General features: G+C 48.4%; 1 protein-coding gene across 5 annotated transcripts in view; it reads left to right on the top strand.

The window, feature by feature from the left end:
* ldb1a (LIM domain binding 1a) overlaps positions 1 to 25,370 on the top strand; it is a 27,452-nt gene extending 2,082 nt beyond the window's left edge. The window contains exons 1-11 of one of the 5 annotated variants that reach the window (XM_056291645.1): positions 11,475 to 11,787; positions 13,873 to 13,975; positions 14,908 to 14,952; positions 15,665 to 15,740; positions 17,762 to 17,864; positions 18,766 to 18,938; positions 19,043 to 19,165; positions 19,262 to 19,339; positions 19,469 to 19,592; positions 19,836 to 19,984; positions 21,208 to 22,211. In XM_056291645.1, coding sequence (XP_056147620.1) covers positions 13,956 to 13,975; positions 14,908 to 14,952; positions 15,665 to 15,740; positions 17,762 to 17,864; positions 18,766 to 18,938; positions 19,043 to 19,165; positions 19,262 to 19,339; positions 19,469 to 19,592; positions 19,836 to 19,984; positions 21,208 to 21,432 — 1,116 coding nt within the window. In that variant the 5' untranslated portion in view covers positions 11,475 to 11,787; positions 13,873 to 13,955 and the 3' untranslated portion in view covers positions 21,433 to 22,211. The other 4 variants (XM_056291646.1, XM_056291647.1, XM_056291643.1 and 1 more) reach the window with 4 other exon arrangements.
* Positions 25,371 to 26,929: the final 1,559 nt, after the last annotated feature.

Raw genomic sequence — 26,929 nt, forward strand, 5'->3', positions numbered from 1 at the left:
TACTCGACTGTGTGTGTGTGTGTGTGTGTGTGTGTGTGTGTGTGTGTGTGTGTGTGTGTGTGTGTGTGTGTGTGCAGGGTAGCAGGCGTTCCGTGAGGGGTTGTGTGGCACTGCTTCTTTCTGAGGCTGGTTTGTTTACATTCTTGCATGATGGTGGATGGAGGGATCCTCCCCCTTCCTCGTTGTGTGTGTGTGTGTGTGTGTGTGTGTGTGTGTGTGTGTGTGTGTGTGTGTGTGTGTGTGTGTGTGTGTGTGTGTGTGTGTGTGTGAAACTGCAGGAAACAACTTTTGTGTCGCTACCAGTCGGCCTTTCTGCCTCCCTCCGTCTCCCTGTTCCTTCATGGCTGTTGTGGTTCAGAACGCGACACTAACTACGGTGTGTGTGTGTGTGTGTGTGTGTGTGTGTGTGTGTGTCTGTGTGAACCTGAGACAAGAGTGAGTGGTACAGGAGTGTTTGCATGTATACATGTTGGCCTTTTTTTGTGGATTTTTTTCGCCTTTTTCTCCCCCATTGTATCTGGTCAGTTACCCCGCTCCCCCCAGTCTCTGCTCCACCCCCTCTACCGATCCGGGGGAGGGCTGCAGACTACCACATGCCTCCTCCCATACATGTGGAGTCACCAGCCGCTTCTTTTCACCTGACAGTGAGGGGTTTCACCAGGGGGACGTAGCGCGTGGGAGGATCGCGCTATTCCCCCCCAGTCCCCCTCCCCTCTGAACAGGCGCCCCAACCGACCAGAGGAGGCGCTAGTGTAGCAACCAGGACACATACCCACATCCGGCTTCCCACCCCGCAGACGCGACCAACAGTGTCTGTAGGGACGCCCGACCAAGCCGGGGGTAACACGGGGATTCGAACCGCTGATCACCGTGTTGGTAGGCGGAGGAATAGACCGCCATGCCACCCCGATGCCCTCTGCATGTGTTTTTGTGCATACGCCATTGTGCATTTGTGTGCGTGTGTGTGTCCGTCTTCTCGTCCCTTTACTTCACTGACATTCTTGTAATGCTGCACCGTTAGCGTGGCCTTGCTGTGAGGGGCCTTGGTGATCGGATGGAGATGTGTTTGAGCACTGTGGAGCCAGTTACATCCTACTGTTCACATCCTCCTGGTCACATCCTCCTGTTCACATCCTCCTGATCACATCCTCCTGGTCACATCCTCCTGTTCACATCCTCCTGATCACATCCTACTGTTCACAAACCTCCTGTTCACAACGGTCCTGTTCACATCTCTAGGTCACATCCTGCTGGTTACATCCTCCTGTTCACATCCTACTGGTCACATCCTGCTGGTTACATCCTCCTGTTCACATCCTGCTGGTTACATCCTCCTGTTCACATCCTCCTGTCCACATCCTCCTGTTCACATCCTCCTGATCACATCCTCCTGGTCACATCTACTGTTCACAACCTCCTGTTCACATCCTCCTGGTCACGATCCTGCTGGTTACATCCTCCTGTTCACATCCTCCTGTTCACATCCTCCTGTTCACATCCTCCTGGTCACATCCTCCTGTTCACATCCTACTGGTCACATCCTGCTGGATACATTCCTCCTGTTCACATCCTCCTGATCACATCCTCCTGGTCACATCCTCCTGATCACAACTCCTGTTCACATCCTACTGGTCACATCCTGCTGGTTACGATCCTCTGTTCACATCCTCCTGATCACATCCTCCTGGTCACATCCTCCTGATCACATCCTCCTGATCACATCCTCCTGGTCACATCCTACTGTTCACAACGTCCTGTTCCCATGCTTCTGTTCACATCCTACCATTCACATCCTCCTGTCCACATCCTACTGTTCACATGCTTCTGTCCACATCCTACTGTTCACATCCTACCGTTCACATCCTCCTGTTCACATCCTACTGGTCACATCCTGCTGGTCACATCCTGCTGGTTACATCTTCCTGTTCACATCCTACTCTTCAGGCTAAATGGTAAAAATAGATTGCCTGTTAGCCGACCACACACCCTTTCTGATTCTCACATGCACAGCCGCGATCGAGCTCCATGAACCGCTCGCCGCTCTTTCCCGTCTCTCCTCTCTCTCTCTCTCTCTCCTCTCTCTCTCTCTCTCTCTCCTCTCTCTCTCTCTCTCTCTCTCTCTCTCTCTCTCCTCTCTCTCTCTCTCTCTCTCTCTCTCTCTCTCTCTCTCTCTCTCTCTCTCTCTCTCTTCTCTCTCGCTCTCTCTCTCTCTCCAACCCCCCTCCCTGCAACGGCTGCTTGTCTAATGTCTCTCTCTCTCCGACTCCCTCATCCCCCCCCTCTCTCCCCCTCATCCCCCCCCCTCTCTGTCTCTCTCGATGCTGATTGCAGTAGCAGTGGTCTTACCTCATGCAGAAAGTCACATGGCTGCTGATTGGGGGAAAGTGACTTGTAAAGCGCAGCCAAGATGGCAGCCAAACAGCCGGAGCTGTTGTGGTTACAGTTACACAATAACCAGAACGCGTCCTCCTCTCAGTATGGAGGAGCCCATGCCTCACTTTCTTCTCCTCCTTACCTCCCCAGTTCACCCTCTCTCCCCTTTTCTCTCTCTCTCCCTCCTGCCCTCTCTTGCTCTCCCTCCCCCCCCCTCTCTCTCTGTTGTTCTCTGTCTGTCTCACTCCCTCTCTCTCTCCCTCCTTCCCTCTCTCTCTCCCTCCGTCACTCTCTCCCCCCCTCTCACACACTCTCGCTCTCTGTCTGTCTCTCTCCCTCACTCTCGCTCTCCCTCCCTCCCTCTTTCACTCTCTCTCCCTCCCTCCTTCTCACTCCCTCTCTCTCTCTGTCTCTCCCTCGCTCTCCCTCCCCCCCTCTCTCACTCTCTCTCCCTCCCTCCCTCTCGCTCTCACGCTCTCAGATCTTGTGGCCAAATCAAAATGGCTCTGTGCAGATACAAAAAGGAAAGAAAGGAGGAAATAAAGAAAGCAAAAAAAAAAAAAGAGAAAGAATGCGTGGGAGCCAGAGAAGGCAGAGCGGGGGTGCGGGATGCAGACCAGAGAGGAGCTGTGTATGTGATGTCACATCTGCTGCAGGCAAGAGAGAATGGCAGGGAAAGCTGCATGTGCCACCACAGGGGGGGAGGGGAGCGACCGAGGGGGGGGGGGGGAGACGAGCGAAGGGGAGAAGTGGGAATGCGGAAGATGAGACGGACATTTTATATCAAAACAAACTCGAGGAAGAGCAAGATGGGGTTTCCTTCAAAACAAACGTTGAAGCTGTTTTATCCGAGAGGCTGTAAGCGAGGGTGTGCTGCTCTTGTTGGGAGGGAGGGGGGAGGGGGGGGGGCGACAAACATGGCTATGTTGAAGATGATTACAACAGCGGCCGGGGACACTGAACTGATATATTATTTGGATAAGCATGCAAGTTCAAAAACTGCCTGAGGGTACCATGTGACCGTTTAAAAGAAAGAACACGGCTGCGGATTTGTGCCGCTTTGAGTCAATCTGCCTGGCTGAGCGTGTGTGTGTGTGTGTGTGTGTGTGTGTGTGTGTGTGTAAGCTATTGCACCGTGCATCTGTATCTCTTTTGTGGTCCATGCAACTGTGTGCGCACACACACACACACACACACACGCTGTCCCTGTCTCTTCTTATCTGTCAGGTTATCTGTAGGCTGCATAACTAGCCTGCATGACTTCCTTCCTCGTGCTAAAGCAACAGTCACATCTGCCTTGCTGAGAACACGGCGGCGAGTCCGTCCTGTCCGCCGCCTTGTAGACGTCACAGCCGCCGTGGCTGTCCGACTGAACAAGTACAAGCTCGCACCCCCGTTCACCAGTTTGCCCAGTAAGCTACTGGGCAAACCAGTAAGCTACTGGTTTCCTCTGCTACATCACCTTCATCCCCAGATAGCATCCGGATGTGGGCCACTTCGGGCAGTGGTGCGGCACTGGTGGCCTTCTTCTGGCCCTGACAAAACGGATGTGAGCCTGAAGTGGCCCACATGTATAATAGCAAATATGACCCAGATAGGCCAAGTCAAATGTGGGCCTTTTCTGGCAAAGATGCGGTGCTCTGGGCAACATGTAATCTGGATGTGACCCTGAAGTGGCCCCGTGTGGTAAATGCTGAATATGGCCCAAATATTACAAAACAAATATGGGCCACCTTTGGTAAATATGCGGCATTGCTATGGCTTGGTTCTGGCCCAGATCTGGCAAACAGGAGCGGACCACCCCAGCGCCATCATTCAATGTGGTATGTGGGACGGATGAAGTGTTGGTGTGGGACGGGTCCGGGCCACAGCAATTTTTCTATCTGGGTCATCTTTCACAGCTGTGTTGTCCTGTGTGGAATCGGAATTCCACACCGGAACGATGGCGGGGCAAATTCCCGTTTGCGGCGGCCTCACCCAGTACCGTGCTTTGTCCACATCTGCGTCTAAGTTTGTCTTCGTTTGATGGCTCTGGATCAGCTGGGAGAGCTTGGTCTGCCGCGTCCTGTGGGCCCAGGGACCACGGCCCTGACCGGAGCTGTGCCCAAAGGGGTAACACCGAGGGCGGTGTGACAGGACGCGGAAGCGGGGAAAGCTAAGCTAACTGCTAGCCCATGCAAACCGGCAGTTCCGATAACACCGAGGGCGGTCTGGCGGCGGCCTCGCCTGGCCTTGACTGTGTTTTTAGTGTCGTCGTGTGCAGTGCGGGGAGGTGTGTCGAAGGTGTTTGGCTGGGAGAGCTGGCATCGGATCAGCTGAGGGAGCCTGGTCTGCTGCATCCCGTGGGCCCAGGGACCCATGGCCCTGACCGGAGCTGCACCCGAGGGGGAAACGCCGAGGGCGGTCTGATGGGACGCGGAGGCGGGGCAGGCTAAGCTAACCGCTAGCAGTTCCAACAGGCATCCCGGCTGGCGTTCGTTCTCCTGGACAGTGACATTTCTTTGTTTAGTTTAGATATGCGTGTTAGTTTGGGTAGCTTGGATGTGTGTTTTTGTCTTTGCGTGGCGCCGCTGTGGCCTGGGGGAGGCGACGTCTCATTTCATGTGTGCAGGTGCGTGAAATGAAACGGCAAATAAAGTGATCCTGAGTCTGTGCTGCAGACAGACAGCCTGCTGCAGCGTGCTGGCAGGGCGCGTTAGCACACGTCCATCGTTTGTCGAGTGTGGAAGTCAACTTGAGGGCGGCGCTGCTCGCGGTGTCTTTTGTCAGCGCCGGCTTGTCGTGTTTAAAGGCCGTCGGACGGCCCTCGGATTGGATTGGACATTAGACTGAATATGAAGTTTATTTGCTGCATCCACATATGTCGACCACTCCACGGCTCACCTTTCTGAGGGTGAATACCGTCGATTTCCTTTGTCGGTATTAATTCAACACTGTTGCCTGTGTTGTGTTGTGTTGTGTTGTGTATACGCTGCAACGGACACAGAACTTGCAATGAGACTACATCTGTTACTGGTGCGACAAGCATATTACGTTTTATTACAATTTGCCAGCACAAGCTGCCAGAAACTCTGTGTGTGTGTGTCTGTATGCGTGTGTGTGTGTTTGTGTGTGTGTGTGTGCGTGTGTGTGTGTGTGTGAGAGTGCATGCTCAGGAAAATCCCAGGAAGTTGAATCAGTTCATCTGGACACAACGTTTATTGAGAGAAATGCTTCATCACTCATCTACTGCCCCTTTTCCTCTACGTGGTACCGGCTCGACCCGACCGGACTGGACTGGACTGGACTGGACTCGCACAGTGTCATTTTCCATCACCATAACAGTACCCCCTCAGTGTAGCCGGTCTGCAGTGATTATGGTACCCGCTCCAGTCTTTTTTGGGCAACGGTGGTTCCAGAAGAGCGGGAACAGTTACCCAAATGCCGGTACTTTCCAGTAATGGAAAGCGAGAAAGTCGAGTGGAGTCGAGCCAGTACCGTGTAGTGGGAAAGGGGCATTTAATAAGTGACCTCTTCAGTCTCCGCTGACTGCAGGTATCCCCACCCTCGTAAACAATACAGTGGCCTAACAGTCGAAACCCACGATCGGCTTCATATGCAAATACGGGCGTGACCATTAACTGGAGTTTCAGTGGCCACGTGTACTGTTCATGTGTGCTATTCATGTGTGCTATTCATGTGCACTATTCATGTGCGCTATTCATGTGTGCTATTCATGTGCACTATTCATGTGGGCTATTCATGTGTGCTATTCATGTGTGCTATTCATGTGCGCTATTCATGTGCACTATTCATGTGTGCTATTCATGTGCGCTATTCATGTGTGCTATTCATGTGTGCTATTCATGTGTGCTATTCATGAGCGCTATTCATGTGCACTATTCATGTGCGCTATTCATGTGCGCTATTCATGTGTGCACTAGTCATGTGTGCACTATTCATGTGTGCTATTCATGTGTGCTATTCATTTGCGCTATTCATGTGTGCTATTCATGTGTGCTATTCATGTGCGCTATTCATGTGTGCTATTCATGTGCGCTATTCATGTGTACTATTCATGTGTGCTATTCATGTGTGCTATTCATGTGTGCTGTTCATGTGCACTATTCATGTGCGCTATTCATGTGCGCTATTCATGTGTGCTATTCATGTGTACTATTCACAGAGGACTGGGGCATAGTTGCAGTCACAGTATCGTAAAATGACATGGGCACAAGTAAAAAGGTGCTGTATTGTCTGCTGATGTTAGAACAGGACAATGCTACTGCCAGAATGTTGCACCACAGATTATACCCAGGGGGCGCTACACCTAGTCCGTATGGTTTACCTGAGATACATGAACAGGATGTGCCATTATAGCCTATTGTCAGTATGATTAACTCAGTGACCTACGACGTCTCTTAAGTTTCTTGCATCTCTTCTTAACCCGTCGGTAGGCTGTACTGAACTTCACACTCAGAACTCTCTGGATGTTGTGGATGAGGCGAGGGACATCAGATGGAGGAGGATGAAACAATGGTCTCTTATTCAATTCAGTTCAACTTACTGTCATTAAAAACAATGTGCAGGCACATGTTGAAAACGAAACAAGGGCTGCGGCTTCGCCAACCAGTGCAAGACAGACATGGACAGACATAGACAGACAGACAGACATAGACAGACATAGACAGACATAGTGTAAGATACACACAGATGAAGCCTAAAAGACCCCTTCAAAGGCAGCGTTTGTGATAAATGTCTTTTATGGCTGGGAGCTGGGTACCGGCGATATGCTGGGTCGCCGTGACGACCCGCTGCAGAGCTTTCTGGTCTACCGAGGTGCAGCTGCCGTACCCCACTGAGGTGCAGCTGGTCAGGATGCCCTCTATGGTGCACTGGTAGAAGTCGGGGAGAATTTTGGGGGGTAGACGGGGGCTCCTCAGCCTGCTCAGGAAGTGCGGGCGTCGTTGGGCCTTTTTCACAAGGGCCTGGGTGTTTGATGTCCACGAGAGGTCCTGGCTGATGTGGACTCCAAGGAATTTAAAGCTGGAGACACGCTCCACTTCCACCCCATTGATGTGCATGGGGGAGTGGCTGCAGCTTCTAGACCTCCTGAGGTCCCCAATCAGCTCTTTCGTCTTCTGCACATTGAGGACATTGCACATCCCCATGGCAAGCATTCACAAATCCTCTTTGAATAGTACACATGGCCGTTAGAACTCTAGTTAATGGTCATGACAATTTGCATATGAAGCCAGTTGTTGGGTTGGGTCGTTATGCCACTGTATTGTTTACAAGGGTGGAGATACCTGCAGTCAGTGTATTGATTATAAGGGTGGGGACACCTGCAGTCAGGGTATTGATTATAAGGGTGGGGATACCAGCAGTCACTGTATTGATTATAAGGGTGGGGGTACCTGCAGTCACTGTATTGATTATAAGGGTGGGGATACCTGCAGTCACTGTATTGATTATAAGGGTGGGCTATCTGCAGTCACTGTATTGATTATAAGGGTGGGGATACCTGCAGTCACTGTATTGATTATAAGGGTGGGGATACCTGCAGTCACTGTATTGATTATAAGGGTGGGGACACCTGCAGTCACTGTATTGATTATAAGGGTGGGGACACCTGCAGTCACTGTATTGATTATAAGGGTGGGCTACCTGCAGTCACTGTATTGATTATAAGGGTGGGGACACCTGCAGTCACTGTATTGATTATAAGGGTGGGGACACCTGCAGTCACTGTATTGATTATAAGGGTGGGGACACCTGCAGTCACTGTATTGTTTATAAGGGTGGGGATACCTGCAGTCACTGTATTGATTATAAGGGTGGGCTACCTGCAGTCATTGTATTGATTATAAGGGTGGGGATACCTGCAGTCAGTGTATTGATTATAAGGGTGGGGACACCTGCAGTCACTGTATTGATTATAAGGGTGGGGACACCTGCAGCCACTGTATTGATTATAAGGGTGGGGATACCAGCAGTCAGTGTATTGATTATAAGGGTGGGCTATCTGCAGTCACTGTATTGATTATAAGGGTGGGATACCTGCAGTCACTGTATTGATTATAAGGGTGGGGATACCAGCAGTCACTGTATTGATTATAAGGGTGGGGATACCTGCAGTCAGTGTATTGATTATAAGGGTGGGGACACCTGCAGTCACTGTATTGATTATAAGGGTGGGGACACCTGCAGTCAGTGTATTGATTATAAGGGTGGGGACACCTGCAGTCAGTGTATTGATTATAAGGGTGGGGACACCTGCAGTCAGTGTGTTGATTATAAGGGTGGGGATACCTGCAGTCAGTATATTGATTATAAGGGTGGGGTACCTGCAGTCAGTGTATTGATTATAAGGGTGGGGATACCTGCAGTCAGTGTATTGATTATAAGGGTGGGGATACCTGCAGTCAGTGTATTGATTATAAGGGTGGGGATACCAGCAGTCACTGTATTGATTATAAGGGTGGGCTATCTGCAGTCACTGTATTGATTATAAGGGTGGGGACACCTGCAGTCACTGTATTGTTTATAAGGGTGGGGATACCTGCAGTCACTGTATTGATTATAAGGGTGGGCTACCTGCAGTCATTGTATTGATTATAAGGGTGGGGATACCTGCAGTCAGTGTATTGATTATAAGGGTGGGGACACCTGCAGCCACTGTATTGATTATAAGGGTGGGGACACCTGCAGCCACTGTATTGATTATAAGGGTGGGGATACCTGCAGTCAGTGTATTGATTATAAGGGTGGGGATACCAGCAGTCACTGTATTGATTATAAGGGTGGGGTACCTGCAGTCAGTGTATTGATTATAAGGGTGGGGGTACCTGCAGTCACTGTATTGATTATAAGGGTGGGCTACCTGCAGTCATTGTATTGATTATAAGGGTGGGGATACCTGCAGTCAGTGTATTGATTATAAGGGTGGGGACACCTGCAGCCACTGTATTGATTATAAGGGTGGGGACACCTGCAGCCACTGTATTGATTATAAGGGTGGGGATACCTGCAGTCAGTGTATTGATTATAAGGGTGGGGATACCAGCAGTCACTGTATTGATTATAAGGGTGGGGATACCTGCAGTCAGTGTATTGATTATAAGGGTGGGGACACAGGTATCCCGCCCTTACAATCAATACAGTGGCATAAGGACCCAAACCAACGATTTCATATGCAAATAAAAGTCCCCCAATAAACCTTGCGTCCAGATGAACTGATTCAACTTTCTGCGGTTTCCTTCCCTGGATTATGGAGCATGCACCAAGACTCCCTCCTGCATTGTCAGGGCGCTACACCGCTAGAGGGAGCCACTGTTTTAACCCCCCCCCTTCCCAACCCCCTCCCCCTGTCTCCCTGTTAGTCATATGGTTCTCATTTGGGACAAACAGGCTTTTTACCATTACAGGAGATTTTACCACAGTCACGAAGAGGTTTGAGGCCTGAGTTGCTCTACGAGATTGTGAACATATTAATCAAAACGTGAGATCGATGGCGAGGCATTAGCACTCTGCTGCTGGTATCCATCACCTACACCTGCTAGTTATAATCTCAGCTCACCAACTCTACAGTTAGAATCGAGCTGTAACCGTATTCAATTTTCTTCTTATTCTCAACCCCAGATAGCACCCGGATGTGGGCCCCTTCAGGCAATGATGCGGCACTGCTGGCCTTCTTCTGGCCCTGACAGGATGTGAGCCTGAAGTGGCCCACCTGTATAATAGCAAATATGGCCCAAATATAATATGCCAGATCAAATGTGGGCCTTTTTTTGGCAGAGATGCGGTGCTCTCGGGCAACATGTGATCTGGATGTGACCCTGAAGTGGCCCGTGTGGTAAACGGTGAATATGGCCCAAATATCACAAAACAAATATGGGCCACCTCTGGCAAATATGTGGCACATGTGGCATTGCTGTGGCTTGTTTCTGGCCTAGATCTGGCAAACGGGAGCGGACCCGCCCACGTGCCATCGTTCCAGGCGGTATGTGGGTCGGATGAAAGTGTCGGGCGTGGGACGGGTCCGGGCCACAGCAATTTTGCTATCTGGGATCAGCCTCGAGAGAATCCAATCCTCAAACCGTCTTTGTGTCCTGCGACGGCCTGGCGGCCTGTCCAGGGTGTCTTCCCTGCCTGCCGCCCAATGACCGCCGGAGTAGGCTCCAGCAAACCCCCGCGACCCTGAGAGCAGGATAAGTGGTTAAGATAATGGACGGATGAATGGAGCCATCTTCGTTCGACTCATTTGATTTTACTCATTCGCTTGACCCGAAGAATCATTGCTATATGCGGTTACTGCGCAACCAGTGGGACGGCAAGGAAAGAGTACAGTCTGTGCAGAGCATTCATCATTAATGCAATTATCATCCAGCTGATTCATATGCGTATTCATTGATTACTTTATTTATGTGGTCCCCCCCCACATATTATTTGTGGTTTTGCTCGATATGAGCAGGATAAGCGGTCTGGATAACGGATGGATGGATGGATGGATAGACCCGATCCTCCACATGGGATATATTACTGCACTCTGTAAACGACTGGCACCAGTAGATGGACGGGGGGGGGGGGGGGGGTGTCCTGCCGAATGTTATATCCCCTGTGGAATAGGTATCCCTGTGTTCAACTAAAGCAGACCTTAGATGACAAATTCCATACTGACTGTTTATGCTAGTTTTACTGACAAACTAGCATACCGAAAGCAGGCGGGCTGCTTGTGGCTGCTCTGCAGCTCCCAGGTTTACTCATTCGCTCGCAGGCGCGGTGGGCAAGCCAGCATACGTGTTTTATGGCGGGCCTGTCTGACGTCACATGCGCTGCTTGAATGGAGAAGCGAGCAGGGTCTCCGGGGAGCCACGGAAAAGATGGCAGCGGGTGTTACGCGAGCTGACCCCCCCGTGGTCCAGATGGGCTAAAACCAGCGACGTGCTCACGTAAAGGCGTCCGGATTTCACGCGAACAGCCGAGGAAGTCCCCCGTGATACATATTGCGCAGGGGATACAAAAATTGGCACCACAGGAGGGAGGGAGGGAGGGGGGGGGGGCGAATGATTGACAGGCTACAGAACCCGGTGGGCGGGGCTAGCATCGGCGTCTAAGGTAGGTTGGTGGGAACAAAGGGTCTCGTTCCGCGGATGGCTTGTAGTACTAGGGGCAGTAGTTGTAGTAGTAGTAGTACTACTACACAAGTATTTATATACAAAACGGCCGCCGTCTGAAACGCAGCGTTTTGCGGTCGACTGTGGCGTGACGTCCGCGACTGACTCCCCGCGCTCCTCTCGCCGTGTTTGGGATCGGAGAGCCAGCCGTCCGACCGTCGGAGGAGGCTCCTCGGGTCCGGGGAGCTCCCAGCTCGTCGCGCACCGAGGTGGTGGTGGCGCGGAAACACCGCGTTTCGGTGCGCCCTTCTCCCCGCAGGTAACTTCCGCTTCGCGGTTGTTTCGGTTTTATTTAAAAGTCAAGGCCGGCTGGAATAAACCGAATACCCCCCTCCCCCTCCTCCTCCCCCCGAAACAGCCCGTGTGCGGCCGTAGAGAGCGATGCGTCGCCAGCTAGCTTAGCAACGGCAGCCGTCCGCCCTCTTGCTAGCGGCGGGCCGACGCGGCCCTGCAGCGCAGGTTTGCTCCTCGTCGTCGTCGTCTTCTTCTTCTTCTCCTTTCTTTTTCGTCGAGTCCCTGCAAAGCCTCGCACATACCGGGGTCTCTGAGGGGTTGGACGTTTTTGGCTGTATTTTCTTGCAGGCTTGCATAACATAAGCCGAGTGGGTTGTGCTGGTATTGACGTGCAAACTCTTTTTGCACATTGCTGCAACTGTTTTGCCCCGGAGCTCCGGTGCTGGAGCGTTGTCACGTCACTGGACGCGGTTCCATTGTGTGCTTCACGGCAGGCACTTTTGCATAAAAGCTTTGCCATAAACAAATGGCAGCGTTGGGGAGATATCCTGTGCAAAAGAATGATAGTGTTTTTATTATCCCAGTGGCTGTCTTGACTATCAGGGATTGCTGTCAATAATCTGTCATATCTAATGTATCTGTGAGTGCTTATCTCCCTGACCCCCTTCTTTATTAAGCGGTTATGTCTGGTCCCTGTACTTGTCAACAGACGGATTGCCTCAGTTAGACTGGATCCCAAAATACACAAGAGATTGTGTGAACAGGCTTGGGGCTGGTGATTGTGGGATTACATTTAAGGGTGTTGACTGGTACTTTGGACTGAGAGTGTAGCAGAGAGATGCGTGCATCAGAATTTGTGCACCACTTGTGTGCACGGTGCAAGCGGATGCAAATTTAAACCTTGATTCTGTTAGTATGTAATTAATAAGTGGTGTGTTGACTGAGGCAGAAATGTGTGTTATCCCATGCAAGTTTGTTTTGTCTGACGTACGTCAGATGGAACAAAGGCTTACTACTTTTGGGTTGAATGCTGTCTGGTGCTGATGGCCGGTGTCTTTGGGGGGGGGTGGGTCTTGAGGTTGGGGAGGGGGGGTAATGTAAAGAGAACCATTGTTGGCTCTCCAACAACAGGTTCGCTCCCATGGTAATGAGAAGAATAAAATGACCTGGTATGAGTCTCCGGGGTGCATTGAAATCCGAGAGAACTGGGGGGGGGGCGGTGTATTGGGGTTATTAGATGTGCAGAAATTGGGCTGTGCAGTAGAGTAGAAGGAGGGCACACAAGTGCTTTCAGTTACACTCGACCACAATCGTGTTCATTTCTCTCGCTCCATCTTTTTCATTCATACCCGTGTTCTCTCTCTAAAAGAATTCGCTCCTGCGTTGGCCTCTGCTATGAGAACCAGAATTGGCTGTCTTTCTCATAAAGTAACTCAGCAGAGCCTGTTAGAGGAAATGTGACGGTGGATGGCCTTCAATCGAATGGCAGACCCTGCTATTTGAGGCCTGCTGGAAACAACGGTGGATGTGGAGATGTTTTCCTGGAGCCTCGTGTTGTTTCGGCACGGATGGCTTATCCGAGAAGAAGAGAGTTAACAACAACAGCCTGGGCAGGGAGTGGGGGATGGTAGAGGAGCAACTATGAGGGGAGGGACACACAGCAGAGGAGCAAGGTTGGGATCACATGAGATGGGGCTGCATGAAAGAGGAGGGCTCCCTTATAATGAGGACGATGCAATAACACAAAGAGTGTGCCAGGCCCTGACTCCCCCATTCCTTCAAACTACAATCTCCTCATCTTATTGATTTCTTGGCTTTTGGTTGGCTAACATGAATGAATATTACTCTGATGCCCCCCCCCCCTGGGATTTATTTGCTGCCTTGTTTGTTTCCTCAGATTAAAAATGCATTAGGTGATGAAACGGCAGGAAATTATTTTGGTAATGCGCTTTAAATTGAATGATTCTGAGCGAAATCATTACACATTAGATTACTGGGAATATGCTGCGGTTTGAATGATCTTAATCTAAGCAATCTAGATCTCTTGTAAATCTCTGCTCTCTCCCCCCCCCTCTTCTCTTGCCCCTCTCTACTTTGTGGTTGCGTGCAGGCTGTTCGTCAAAGTCATTCAAGCTGTACTCCCCGAAGGAGCCCCCCAACGGCAGCACCTTTCCCCCCTTCCACGCAGGCGCCATGCTTGACCGAGACGTGGGGTAGGTTGAGTCCGTGAGCGATGAGGCTTTCTGCTGCACGGGTGTACAGGGAAAAGATGTGAAATACCCGGGCTCAAAGGTCTTTTACCCCCATGGCATGCTGCCCCATTTTTTTCCGGGGGAGGGAGGGAGGGGGGTCCTTGCTTCTACTTTCCTATTGAAGATCAGTGCTCAAAGCTGCCAGAGAAATAACTCGTTTTTCTACCTAAATTTACTGTTGTTCGACTGTCGTCAATATTCAAGCAAGTATAATGCTATGTACTGATATATGGGGGTTTTTTTTGGGGGGGGTGTTCTTATTATAATTAATTTGTGGGTTATAGTACTTTATACTTGGACAGCTTGCCTCTAAATCATATTACCTTATTACCGCAAGGTAAAATGTTGCATTGTTAATACACATCTAAATGAATAGGGGCAGAGTAAAATTCTTAATTAAAAACACGCCTCATAATGGTAAAACACAGTTAACGTCCTTGTCTTGTTTCATAGCAGTCTTGTTGGAACGGTTGTAAATGTTACAGAGAAGAAGTAAAATTCAGCTGATTTGAATTAAGTGTCAGATGACAACGTCCAGATTTTAGTGGCTGCAGACAGACCCCTTCCTGTTCCTGTTACATGATTCTTAAACGGGGAATATTTTATTATTAATACCTATTGGTTCTGTCTTAAGTCTTTTTTATGCATGACCCCCACCACCACACCACCTTTAGCCTAATTTCTTTTTCATTGTTGTCTGTGTTTAACCCAAGGATGGAAAACACGAGGCCCTTATCTATCAAGCTGACCTTGTGCAAAATAAATGTCTGTGCTTTAAGTCACGAGTTAAAGTGAGGGCACAGGAGGACTCGAGCCCGGTAGCAGCATACATGTCTATGACTCCTGGAAATGAAATAACTGTTTTCTGCCTTTTTCTTCTCTCCTTTTCTCAGACCCACACCCATGTATCCACCATCCTATATGGAACCGGGAATGGGGTGAGTGTATGGGACAGTGGGGGGATCCTGGTTGTTGAGGCTCAGAAGGGCAGTTTGAGCCGTGTTGGTTCCTGATGCAGTTGGTTTGTGCTTGAATGTCTAGACCAGCCCGAGTCCACACCAGGTGATTTCACTGATACATTCTTCCTCTTTGTTGAAGGGTTGCAAATCAGTGAAATCACCTGGGGCCTCATGTATCAATCGTTACTATGGACAAATTTGTGCGTACACACCCGTGGAATTTTCTAGTCCTCAAGATTGTCTGACAGACATCAGCAAAGCATGATGGTTATTTGTAATTCCTTCCTCCTAACATCTATTGTCTACTTCTTGCAATGAGCAATCACCCAGGCCTGCGAAGACATCAGTGTTAGCCAATCGGTGTCTGAATTCAGGGATTACTCAGGTTCTACACTGGTCTCTGAGACAAATTTCAGATCTAAAAAATCCCGTGGGTGTGTACGCACAAATTTGCCCATAGTAACGACTGATACATGAGGCCCCTGGTGTGGAGTCCGGCTGGAATGAAAACCTGCAGACACATGGCTCTCCATGGCACATGGTTAGCCACCCCTGATCTAGGTATTAAGTTTGAATGTAATTAACCTCTCTCAGCGATTGCTTTGGCTTACGCTTGTTTGTACTGTGGGTGTGGGTCTGCTGCTGAACCAACTCCAACTGGCTGATGTTGAGTCCCTCTGCTGTGTTTCAGGAGGCCCACGCCATACGGGAACCAGACGGACTACCGGATATTTGAACTGAACAAAAGGCTACAGAACTGGACAGAGGTGAGGGACGGTCCACTAGACCACAGATTAGTTGAGACCCAACCGTATTTCTGTCTTAAATTGAGAGGTAATCCTTGTGAGATTGGTTTTCTAAATATACTATTGTTAAATAAACTCGCCACTGCATTCCAGAGCTCCTGCGAACCGCATTTTGTGGCGGTCGGATTTAGCCTCTCCTTTCGCTATTTATGTGCCGTCTACCGTGCTGAGCGTTTCGTGAGAAATGGATCCTGGGAACTAAGACTTCATTAACATTTCGGCTCTAACGGGATTATCGGACCAGTGTGGCTAAAAAGTAATTGGAGTGCCAACTGTTTATATGCTCAGGCGTGTGAGCGAGCAGCTGTTCGCTGTGCTGCTCAGTTCATCTTTCTCCCCGTCGCTCTCGGCCAGCGTTTGCTCTGATTGACTGGATGGTGTGGGCCGCCGTCCTTAGAGGAGCGCCGAACCAGCGTCCTTATAGTTTCCCATGTTTCCATCAACTTTTTTTTTTATACAAATCTTTAAGATGCAAATAAGAAACGCTGAATGGAAATGCCAAACTTTGATTAAAAAATCCTAAATATCGGGGGGGGGGGAGGGGAGTAAAAACGTTTTTAAGTTCACTTGAGGTAGAAAAGTTGGCGTGTTGATCAAGAGATGCAATAAAGGGTGATGGGAATTCGGTTTTCAAATGAACAGTGATGTGTGGGATACAGCTGATAACATTTGTGTCGGCTATTATAAGACCCCCCACCCATTTTATTTCCTCACCATCGTCTTTGGACAGCGTGGACTACCACAAGGCACAGCTGACAACCTTGGAATGATAGCTCCTCCAATACCATGTGACTATTTAAATACCATGTGACTATTATTTGGACCCCCCCCCCCTTTTTTTTTTCTCCCCCATCGTATCCGGCCAATTAACCCACTCTTCCCGAGCCGTCCCGGTCGCTGCTCCACCCCCTCTGCCAATCCGAGGAGGGCTGCAGACTACCACATGCCTCCTCCCATACATGTGGAGTCACCAGCTGCTTCTTTTCACCGGACAGTGAGGAGTTTCACCAGTGGGGGCATAGCACATGGGAGGATCACACTATTCCCCAAACAGGCGCCCTGACCAACCAGAGGAGGCACTAGTGCAGCGACCAGGACACACACCCACATCCGGCTTTCAAACTGCAGACACGGCCAATTGTGTCTGCAGGCGGGGAGACAGGCTGCCAGTCCAACAGTGCAATTAAAAAGTATAAATACACTACAAGAATGTGCTGACAAAATGTATTTTGCAGTTCGCGTTTATTGAGAGCCTACATTTAGCCAAAAAACAAAAAAAAGGCAGAATCCCAAAATTGAAAACCGAATACCTACCCAGTGAATTAATAGCCAAATATTTGGGTCCAGCTCTAGTACCTTGATATTTTTGAGGTATTAAGTGCAGAAACGTTTTTTTTTTTTTTTTTTGTAAATTGCATGCCATTGTTCAGCAAATGGAGCCTTTGTGTTTGGTTTGATTACCCACTTCACACTGATTGTTCACAGCAGTTGACGTCAGTGGCGGAAGGGTCATTTCTCCCTTGAACTTTGGTCGGTTTTGCAAGTGATTTGACAAACCAGTTCACATATCTTCTGGAATACTCACAAATATACACTCCTAATATAAATGTACAGGCAGTCAAGAGTTTTCTTGTTTCTTATCTGTGAGGGGGTTTGCATGTATAAATCTTAGCTTTATCAGTTGGCCAACATTTAATTGTATTTGTATTATTGGAACATTTCCTGGCAGATAAACTGGGTCAGTGGAAACGAGCCTCCCTAGTTTGTTTGTGTTCCTTTGAACCAGACTGATCTAGAAGCATAAACTAGGTCTGCTATTTGTGGAAGCATTTGTAACTTTTTGTTAGCATTGGAATGTCTGTCCAATGCTAACAAAATGACTGATAGGAGAATTTTTTTTTCTTTTTTGCTTTTGTGTATCACAGTATATATATTATATAATCGATCACAAATGAATGACCTTGCTTCCTCTGTTGTTTCAGGACTGTGACAATCTGTGGTGGGACGCGTTCACCACAGAATTCTTTGAGGATGATGCCATGCTCACAATCACTTTCTGTCTAGAAGATGGGCCCAAAAGATACAGTAAGATTAAAAGAAAATATGATTCTCTTTAATTATCTACTACTACTTTCAGCTGCTCCCGTTAGGGGTCACCACAGCGGATCATCCGTTTCCATTTCTTCCTGTCCTCTGCATCTTCCTCTGTCACACCAGCCACCTGCATGTCCTCCCTCACCACATCCATAAACCTCCTCTTTGGCCTTCCTCTTCTCTTCTTCCCTGGCAGCTCCATATTCAGCATCCTTCTCCCAGTATACCCAGCATCTCTCCTCCACACATGTCCAAACCATCTCAGTCTTGCCTCTCTTGCTTTGTCTCCAAACCGTCCAGTCTGAGCTTTCCCTCTAATATACTCGTTCCTAATCCTGTCCTTCTTCATCACTCCCAGTGAAAATCTTATCATCTTCATCTCTGCCACCTCCAGCTCCACCTCCTGTCTTTTCATCCGTGCAACTGTCTCCAAACCATATAACATAGCTGGTCTCACAACCATCTTGTAAACCTTCCCTTTAACTCTAGCTGGTACCCTTCTGTCCCAAATCACTCCTGACACTCTTCTCCACCCACTCCACCCTGACTGCACTCTGTTCTTCACCTCTCTTCTGCACTCCCCGTTACTTTGGACAGTTGACCCCAATTATTTAAACTCATATGTCTTTGTCACCTCTGCTCCTTGCAGCCTCACTGTTCCACTGTATTAGGTATTCTGTCTTGCTCCTACTGACTTTCATTCCTCTTCTCTCCAGTGCATACCTCCACCTCTTTAATTATTGTTGAATTATATTATAATGTTTTGATTTCATGAGCTTCCATTAAAAAGGAAACCAGTTCCACTGTAATATACTGTACAGTATATCTTACTAGTTTTGCATGATGACAAAGCTGAACGTTGATTTAACAGTGGATGGATTTCTGTCTGCAGCCATCGGCAGAACACTGATCCCCCGTTACTTCAGGAGTATCTTCGAAGGGGGTGCCACAGAGCTTTTCTACGTCTTGAAGCATCCAAAGGAGTCCTTCCACAATAACTTTGTGTCTCTTGACTGTGACCAGTGTACCATGGTGACTCAGAACGGCAAACCCATGTTCACACAGGTACGGTGTGCTATCTAAAAAGGCCATCTGCTTCTGTTTCTCGTCCTCGTTCGCATGCCTCAACTGAACCATCTCCAACCCCCGTCTTCTCTCCCCCATTGAAGGTTTGCGTGGAGGGCCGTCTGTACCTAGAGTTCATGTTTGATGACATGATGAGGATCAAGACGTGGCACTTCAGCATCAGACAACACAGAGAGGTCCTGCCAAGGAGCATCTTGGCCATGCATGTGAGTCCCAGACACACAGACAACGCACATAATAATCGATAATAATTAAACTGTTCTTTTTTTATGTTAATATCTTTTGTTTGTTCCATTGTGCAGGACCCTCAGATGCTGGATCAGCTGGCTAAAAACATCACGAGATGTGGTTTGTCAAATTCCACATTGAACTACCTCCGTGTAAGCAAATCCCTTCATGCTTTTTATGTGATTGGATTCTTCATTGAATTCAGTGCAGCTAACAGATTTTAACAACTCCTTAACACTTGCTCTTGTCCCTCTTATTCCATGGCTTTGTCTTCCTCCCAGCTATGTGTGATACTAGAGCCCATGCAGGAGCTGATGTCCAGGCATAAGACCTACAGCTTGAGCCCCAGAGACTGTCTCAAGACTTGTCTCTTCCAGAAGTGGCAGAGAATGGTGGCACCACCAGGTAACACCACACCCACTTTATGCCACGTTATGCCCCTCCACCATCTCACACACACACACACACACACACACACACACACACACACACACACACACACACACACACACACACACACACACACACACACACACACAAACAAACCTGAACATTGCTAGTAAAAGTTACAGATGCCAGTAGAATTGAAATTCATCCACAAGCCTTGTTGTGTGATTCTTAGTTCATTTTCAATTTCTTTGGATGTAGCTGAGCCAGCCAGACAGGCGCCAAACAAACGGCGGAAAAGGAAGGTGTCTGGTGGCAGCACCATGAGCTCTGGCGGCGGAAGCAACAACAACAGCAACAGCAAGAAGAAGAGTCCCGCTAACAGCTTCGCTCTCTCCAGCCAGGTACCTGTAAGCATACCATCAACTTGACCTCTATCCACACCTCCCACGTTTGGCTAAGCAAGGCATGGAAGAGTAGGACAAAGAATGTCAGGGGTCAAAGTTGCAGGCCAAATGGGGAGTAAAGTGGTTTGTGGGTTAAGGGGACTGAGGGTGGATGGTATTTAGCAGGGTTGGCAGGGGGTTTAGTCGGAGGTCCAGGGTAGGGCTTAAATCTATGCTACGTTAGAAAGGCTTTTGGAGGTGGGTGGTTTTTCAAACTGGGTTAGCTTGATTAACTCTTCCACAAAGGTTTAGGAACTTGAATTAGTGTTTGCTAGTATTCATAGACCCCCCTCCCCCTGATGTGAACCAGTGATGGGCAGTCCCTGGTCCTCTGGGGCCACAGGATCATGGGTTTACATAGAGAAAGGTACATGTGACCTCTTGTTCACAGACACGGAAGGTTTTATGTCTCACTAATGCCTCATGCGTTTGAGAGCTTTGGGTTTGTTTTTACCTATTCCTGAATTTGTGGTCAAGAACACTTTGCTCTGATCTCTGGTGGCATGGAAACGTGTTTACTCGAGTTAATCAGCTGTAGTGACTTGATTTTTACAATATGTGGAATAAACCACCCAGCTCACCAGAGCACATGACTCACACAGCGCTGCAGCCACTGCTTGCTTGTTTGGTTGATTTGATTGAACGAGACCCGAGGTGGAATGAACCCCCCCCCTCCCCCTCCCCCTCCCCCCGTGATGCAGCACTCGAGGATCAGGGATGCCCACTGCTGGCCAGTAGGGAAGGCCCCCTGACACCAGTTCTCGGAGCAGGGGCAGGGTGTGAGGGCGACAAGGCCTGTTGAACTGAACTTGGTTGGGGTACCAGAGGCATGACACAGCATCTGATTGTGAGTTGATTCAGCACGGGAAGATATGAACAAAGATAACGAAAATCCACATTTCATTTGTTATCTCAGTCCTTGATGGCACTAAGGCCCTCGAAAAGTACACATGAAGTATTGATTACAGTGTCTTTCACGACGAGTCACATTTTGTGGAGAATGGTTCATTAGAATCAGTTTTCCGAAGTGTAATCTGTAAAGTGATTGGAGTTCCACTTGATTAGATCGCACCAAAACATTTAGCCCAAAACGTGGCTTTTTCAGCCCATCCGTGTAGTCAAGTCATTCCGCGCAACCCCCCTGTAATGTGGGGATAATGTGTACCGGCCCTTGCTGTCCCCTTTAGGACGTGATGATGGTGGGAGAGCCCACTCTGATGGGAGGGGAGTTTGGTGACGAGGACGAGCGTCTGATCACGCGGCTGGAGAACACGCAGTTTGATGGGGCGAATGGCTTGGAAGATGAGGACAGTTTCAACAGCTCACCTGCGCTGGGGGCACACTCGCCCTGGAACAGCAAGGCTCCCTCCAGCCAGGAGAGCAAGAATGACAACTCCCAGTCCTCCCAGTAGAGCGCCGAGCTCCCGGGGTCCCCCATCCCAACATTTAAACCCCCTCGGAGTCCACCCGAGCTGATGCCATTTGGGGGAAGGGAGGGGGGGCTGCTGTCGAGAATTAGCGTGCACATCATAGAGTTTTATTGTGTTTGGTGTTTTTGTATAAGCAGAAGGGACAGCTAGGCTGGAGGAGGAACAGCTGATCGACTTAAAAAAAGAGCTTTCGTGCCATCGCGTTACGAACGGAGGGTCTGAAAAACTGCTTAATCTACTGCGGATTCCCACAATTGCTCCCTCATACTCTTGCACATGCTCAGTGGTGCTCAGCCTTGGCCCTCGTGTCTCCGCGGCTCTGCCGGCCGGCTCCTCTGGCGTGTCAGGCGGTCCTCCTAGAGGCGTGGTGAGACTGGAGGACGGTGGCATACGTGGCTCATTTCGTGTGCCCGTTGTGCGCCAGGGCTCACCGCGGCGTTTTTGAGCCAGAGGGTGGCGTGTGCGTGCGTGTGTGTGTGTGTGTGTGTGTGCGCGTGTGTGCATGTGCCCTGTCAGCCGAGTGCTCGCCATGGCGACCATGTCAGCGGGTTCTTGTTCCAACCTCGGGTCTCTGTGTGCGTTTTCCGTGACGGCGCACCCCTCCTTTTCTGTTGTGCTCATGTCACTGGGAAGTAATGCTTAGCTTTCATTTCACGTTTATTTTTTTCCTTTTCCTTTTTTTGTTTTCAGGCTGTAGAAACTGTGTGTACTCTTAGTGTAAAATTCAACGTTCAGTTTTTAAAAAAATACTCAATTATTTGTTTTTGTAGGACCTGGTTGGAACAAAAACCTGTACAGTGCCGGAGCTTGAGGACCGGAGTTGAGAACCACTACGCTAAATCTTAAACCCACACATACACTCACACTTGATTCACACACACACACACACACACACAACACACACACACACAACACACACACACACTCAACAAGCATCACACACACACTCAACAAGCATCACACAATGAGGTACTGGAGAGAGGCGGTATGCACCCATGTCTGGACCAGAGCACCAGACGCTGCAGAAGTGTGTGTTTTAATTGTATGTTTTGACATTTTTGTTTTCCTTTCTTTTTGCCTTTTTTTATTTTTTTTATGTTTTGTAAACAATTTCTAAATAATAAACAGACAAGCAAACAAAACGAAAAACAACCCAGAATATTCTTTGCACTGTTTTCCACAGCAACTCCAATCTATTTTTCTTATGAATTGATGGCTGTATTTTTGTTTTTAGTATTGCTGATCCACGAAACTGTAAGACATCATGAAAACCTGTGGTGAGACAAAAAAAAAAATAAGAAAAAAAAATACTGGATATTAATGTATAAGTATTACTGTTAGATCATTCTTATTGTGATGGTTATAACTTATGTACGTCTGTGTTTGATAGGTCATCGAACGTGTCGGGCATCGCAAAGAAGGGTAAAGAAGGGCGGGGGGCGAGGGGGAGGTCGGCGGCGCGTGGTGACCCCTACGCGTCTCGTCGGACCCGTGTCCAAAGTTGCACACGTGGTATGGGTTATTCTCACGTTAACACGAGAACGATATGCGTCGCATGTGACGTCATTACGTCGCACATCACATGTGCCGTGACGGCAACCCATCCGCCATGTTGGAGGACAAACGGCTCCGAGCCATACGCGTGATTTTTTTTTTTTCCGTAACCGTTTTTCGGGAACTCTGCCTCTGATTGGCTAGTGCTCGTTGCGAGAGAGCGTTCGCTCGGATTCCGGGAAGACCCGCCCCTACTCTATCTCTGATTGGCTAACCTTAACCAACCTAATCGACGGAGGCAACGAGTGCTAGCCAATCAGGAAGCTGCGTCGCTCTCCGCCGCATCAATTTCTGCGCCGTTTCCGTGGTTGGGAGTCCGGGCCTGTGCGCCGCTGGGCCAGAACTTTGTAAAGTGGTTTCGCAAGCCGTTTTTCAAAGAGCGGATCACGACTGCGACGCTTTATTTCCGCACGTCCGTCCTATTTTTCCGCTTAAAACGTCGTTCTGGTAAAACGCGGATCGACGCAGGAGAACTTCCGCGCAGACAGCGGCCGCTAAGGTCCGGGCGGCCCTCCAAACATGGCGGAGCCGGTCGTTGGCGATGGTGAAATCACGTGATTGAGAATAACCCCGCCCCCTCCCCCCCGCTTCCCAAATTCTCATCCGGCGCGTGGTTTTGGCTTGTCGTCGTTGCAGAACCGTGTTCGCTTTGTGTTGAAACCGCTTATCGGGGAGGGGCGCGAGGCTCCCCCTCTTTACTGAACACACACGTTTAAAAAAATTGAAAAATTAAAAAAAAACGAAAAAAAAAAACTTGTCAAATTTGCTACTCGAAAATTTTCAAAACGATTTTGACACATTGTAAAATATGAAAAGACTTTTTGTATTAAGTTTCCCAGGAATGTTTTTAATTGCAATTTAAGAAAGCTACAGACCAAGGAGCTCATGTAAGGATCTTTAGATATTGATTACACGATGCTATTGTTTTTTATGATGACTTCTGTTTTTGGTTCCCCACCCCCCCCAACCCCCCAACCCCTTCCATGTTGACGTGTCTGTGCTTGTATATTTTAGGTGGTAGTTTATGTAAATGCTAATCTATGTATTCCTCCGTAGAACCATGAAATCTAATGTAAAGAGATGTAAAGCCTCTTTTTAAGTTTTTTTTTTATAAACATGAATTTAAGGGTACAATCACTGAGAAGAGAATTGTGGCTTCATTCCAGCAAACTATTTATTTTTTTATATGCTGTCATCCAGTCTGTGCCCCAGCTCACATGTACGATAGCCATGATGTTGATTTCTGCTCGGCGGGCTGCACGGTCAGGTTGTGGTTATTTGTTATGGAGGAGCAGTTTAAAGTGTTTTTGACACGTGGTGCCAGATATTCTAGCTGATACCTCAGACGCCCCCCCCCCCCGGCATCTTTTCGCATTGTGGAAATGACCTGTTTTCTACCAATTTATTGCTCACTGCCCCCTGGCTTCCAGTGAATCTGGGGGGAAAAATGTCCCTTTACATTTAGAAAGCCTGCAAATGACCACATTTGGAAAACAACAATAGCCTGCTCACTTCTGACATTTCCTTTTCTCTCAAAATCAAACCTTTACAGTATTGCATCCTCCAAGGAAGACTCTTGGTTTTATTTTTCCTCCGCTGCTGAAATTCAGCACTACTGGAGCAACTTTTCATGACAGGAAAACATCCGCCTGGTGATGTTAAATATAGTGGTTTTTGTGTTTATATGGCATTTTATGCACATCTCCAGATCCACTGTTGGCTTATAACTGATGAACAGGTATAAAACAACAAGTGAATACTTTAATAATGGCAAATTATGCTGACCGTCAGTTGTCGGAAGTATTGTGTCCTGCCTGGAGGAAAGATGGTGCTCGTGCACTTGAACTCTTCACTTGTGTTTTTCCTCAGCACTTCATTATAAGTGCTGCACAATTGAAAACCATCAAATTAAAAGTTGTAAAAAATGGTGTTGAACATAGAGCCAGGGCTTGGCTTTCTGTGAACGGTAACTCTCAGACCTCACCACTAGGGTCTCCTAGAGCACCAAGAGAGACCGTGCAGCCCGCCACAAAGTCCTCCAAACATCTTCATTTCTAGCAGATGCCAACCCACGCCGTAGACCTTTTTAAACCACTGACTTGAGCACTCCCAGTCCACCTTTCTGGTCTAGCAGTTCAGCAGGCTGGTGCAGAATGGAGGCAACTTTAACTACACCCTATCTTCCAAACAGAACAAGTTGGAGGCTGTTTGGAAAATGGGGTTTACCTCTTGAGACAGAAGACATGGCAACGCACCCATAGCTGGGTCCTGTAGCACCTTGCCCTAGGGGTGATTTAATAAATATATATTTTGCCTAGGTTTCTGTCACCGATAATTCATGTATGGTATCAATAAAGATGAATTTTCACTGATCCTCTCATTTACGCTCTTTCGTTGCAGCCACGCATAGCATATTTTAGCTTTAAACAAACAAAAAAGTGGACGTAACTGAGACCCAGCAAGCTGACAGCCATCGGTAGTATAAATCACAACTGTTGTATTCCTTTCACAAATCTCACTTTTGTGGATCTGTGTTATGACTAGTTAAAAGCAGACTACTTCCATCTGATCCAGGGAACATCTTTCATTTAAAAAGTCCTTTTGGACGTAAACTTCTTTGTCGTGCCAGCCGGACAATCACCAATGTGACTGAATCTACTGAGGAACACAACCTTATCTTCAATGAGCTCAACTGGAATATCCAGTGGTCAGCCTTCTGTGGATACTTGAACATCAAATATTTGTAATTTTGATTTTTAATGACGTTTAAGAGTAAGTTTGGGGTGTTTAATGTGACATGTGATGCTCATATCGGGACACACTGGTGATTAAATAGATAGAAAATGACCGGTGAAAATTTCAATAATGGCAGGAACTATCACATATCCTGCCTGGAGGAGAGAAAGATGGTATCAATTTAAAAATTTGAATTGGGCTGATGATTCATTTTTCTTATAAATACTTTGCCAAAGTAGGAGGACTTCCCATTCTTAGGACCAGCATCTGATGTGGTTGCTGGATGACAGTCATGCTGGGTGCGGAGAGATAAGACATTGGTAACTGCAGTGGAGACAGGACTAGTGAAGATGATGATAGTTACACAATGGCTGTGGATGGCTGGTCGGAGCGCATCACTGCAGAAGAGGGCGGTTGCTGACTTTGCCAAACTAGTGAATCAGACTGGGTGTGTACTGTGTAGACTCATAACAGGACATGACAAATAGAAAATGGGAGGAGTTGGGAGAGAAGAGCTTTGACACATCGGCAATATGATTAGTGATTCAAATGAGATATGGAGGGGGGTCTCTGGAAAGCCGTCTCAGTGGCCTCTGACTCATCCCACCCCTTCTCACAGTAGCTGAGCAAGCCACCGACATCGTCTGAGATATGAAATCACTCTTCATGGCCTTGACTGTTTCTTTTTAACAAGAAGAAAAATCCTCTTAGTTTCAAAATCCCATTTTGATGGCCAAGACGACTGACACAGAAGATTAAGATGACATGCTCTTAATCCCCAAGAAGTAATTCAGATATCATGGAAGATGTTACATGTGGAGATGGACAGTGTGCAAATGGACATACACCTGTACATACACCGATGAGCCAAGACATTACGACCACTCACAGGTGAACCGAATAACAATCATCTCCAAACAAGGGCACATGTCCAGGTCTGGGTAGATTAGATGGTAAGCGAACAGTCAGTTCTCATAGTCAACGTGTTGGATGCAGGAGAAATGGGCAGGAGGAAATACCTGAGCAACTTTGACAAGGGCCAAATTGTTATGGCCAGGCGACTGGGTCAGAGCATCACTGAAACAGAAAGGCTTGTGGGGTGCTCGCGGTCAGCAGTGGCGAGTAACTACCGACAGTGGTCCGAGGAGGGGCACACCACAAACCGGCGACAGGGTGTTGGGCACCCAAG

Source organism: Lampris incognitus, chromosome 13, assembly GCF_029633865.1.
Source record: "Lampris incognitus isolate fLamInc1 chromosome 13, fLamInc1.hap2, whole genome shotgun sequence".
Classification (NCBI taxonomy): Eukaryota; Metazoa; Chordata; class Actinopteri; order Lampriformes; family Lampridae; genus Lampris; species Lampris incognitus.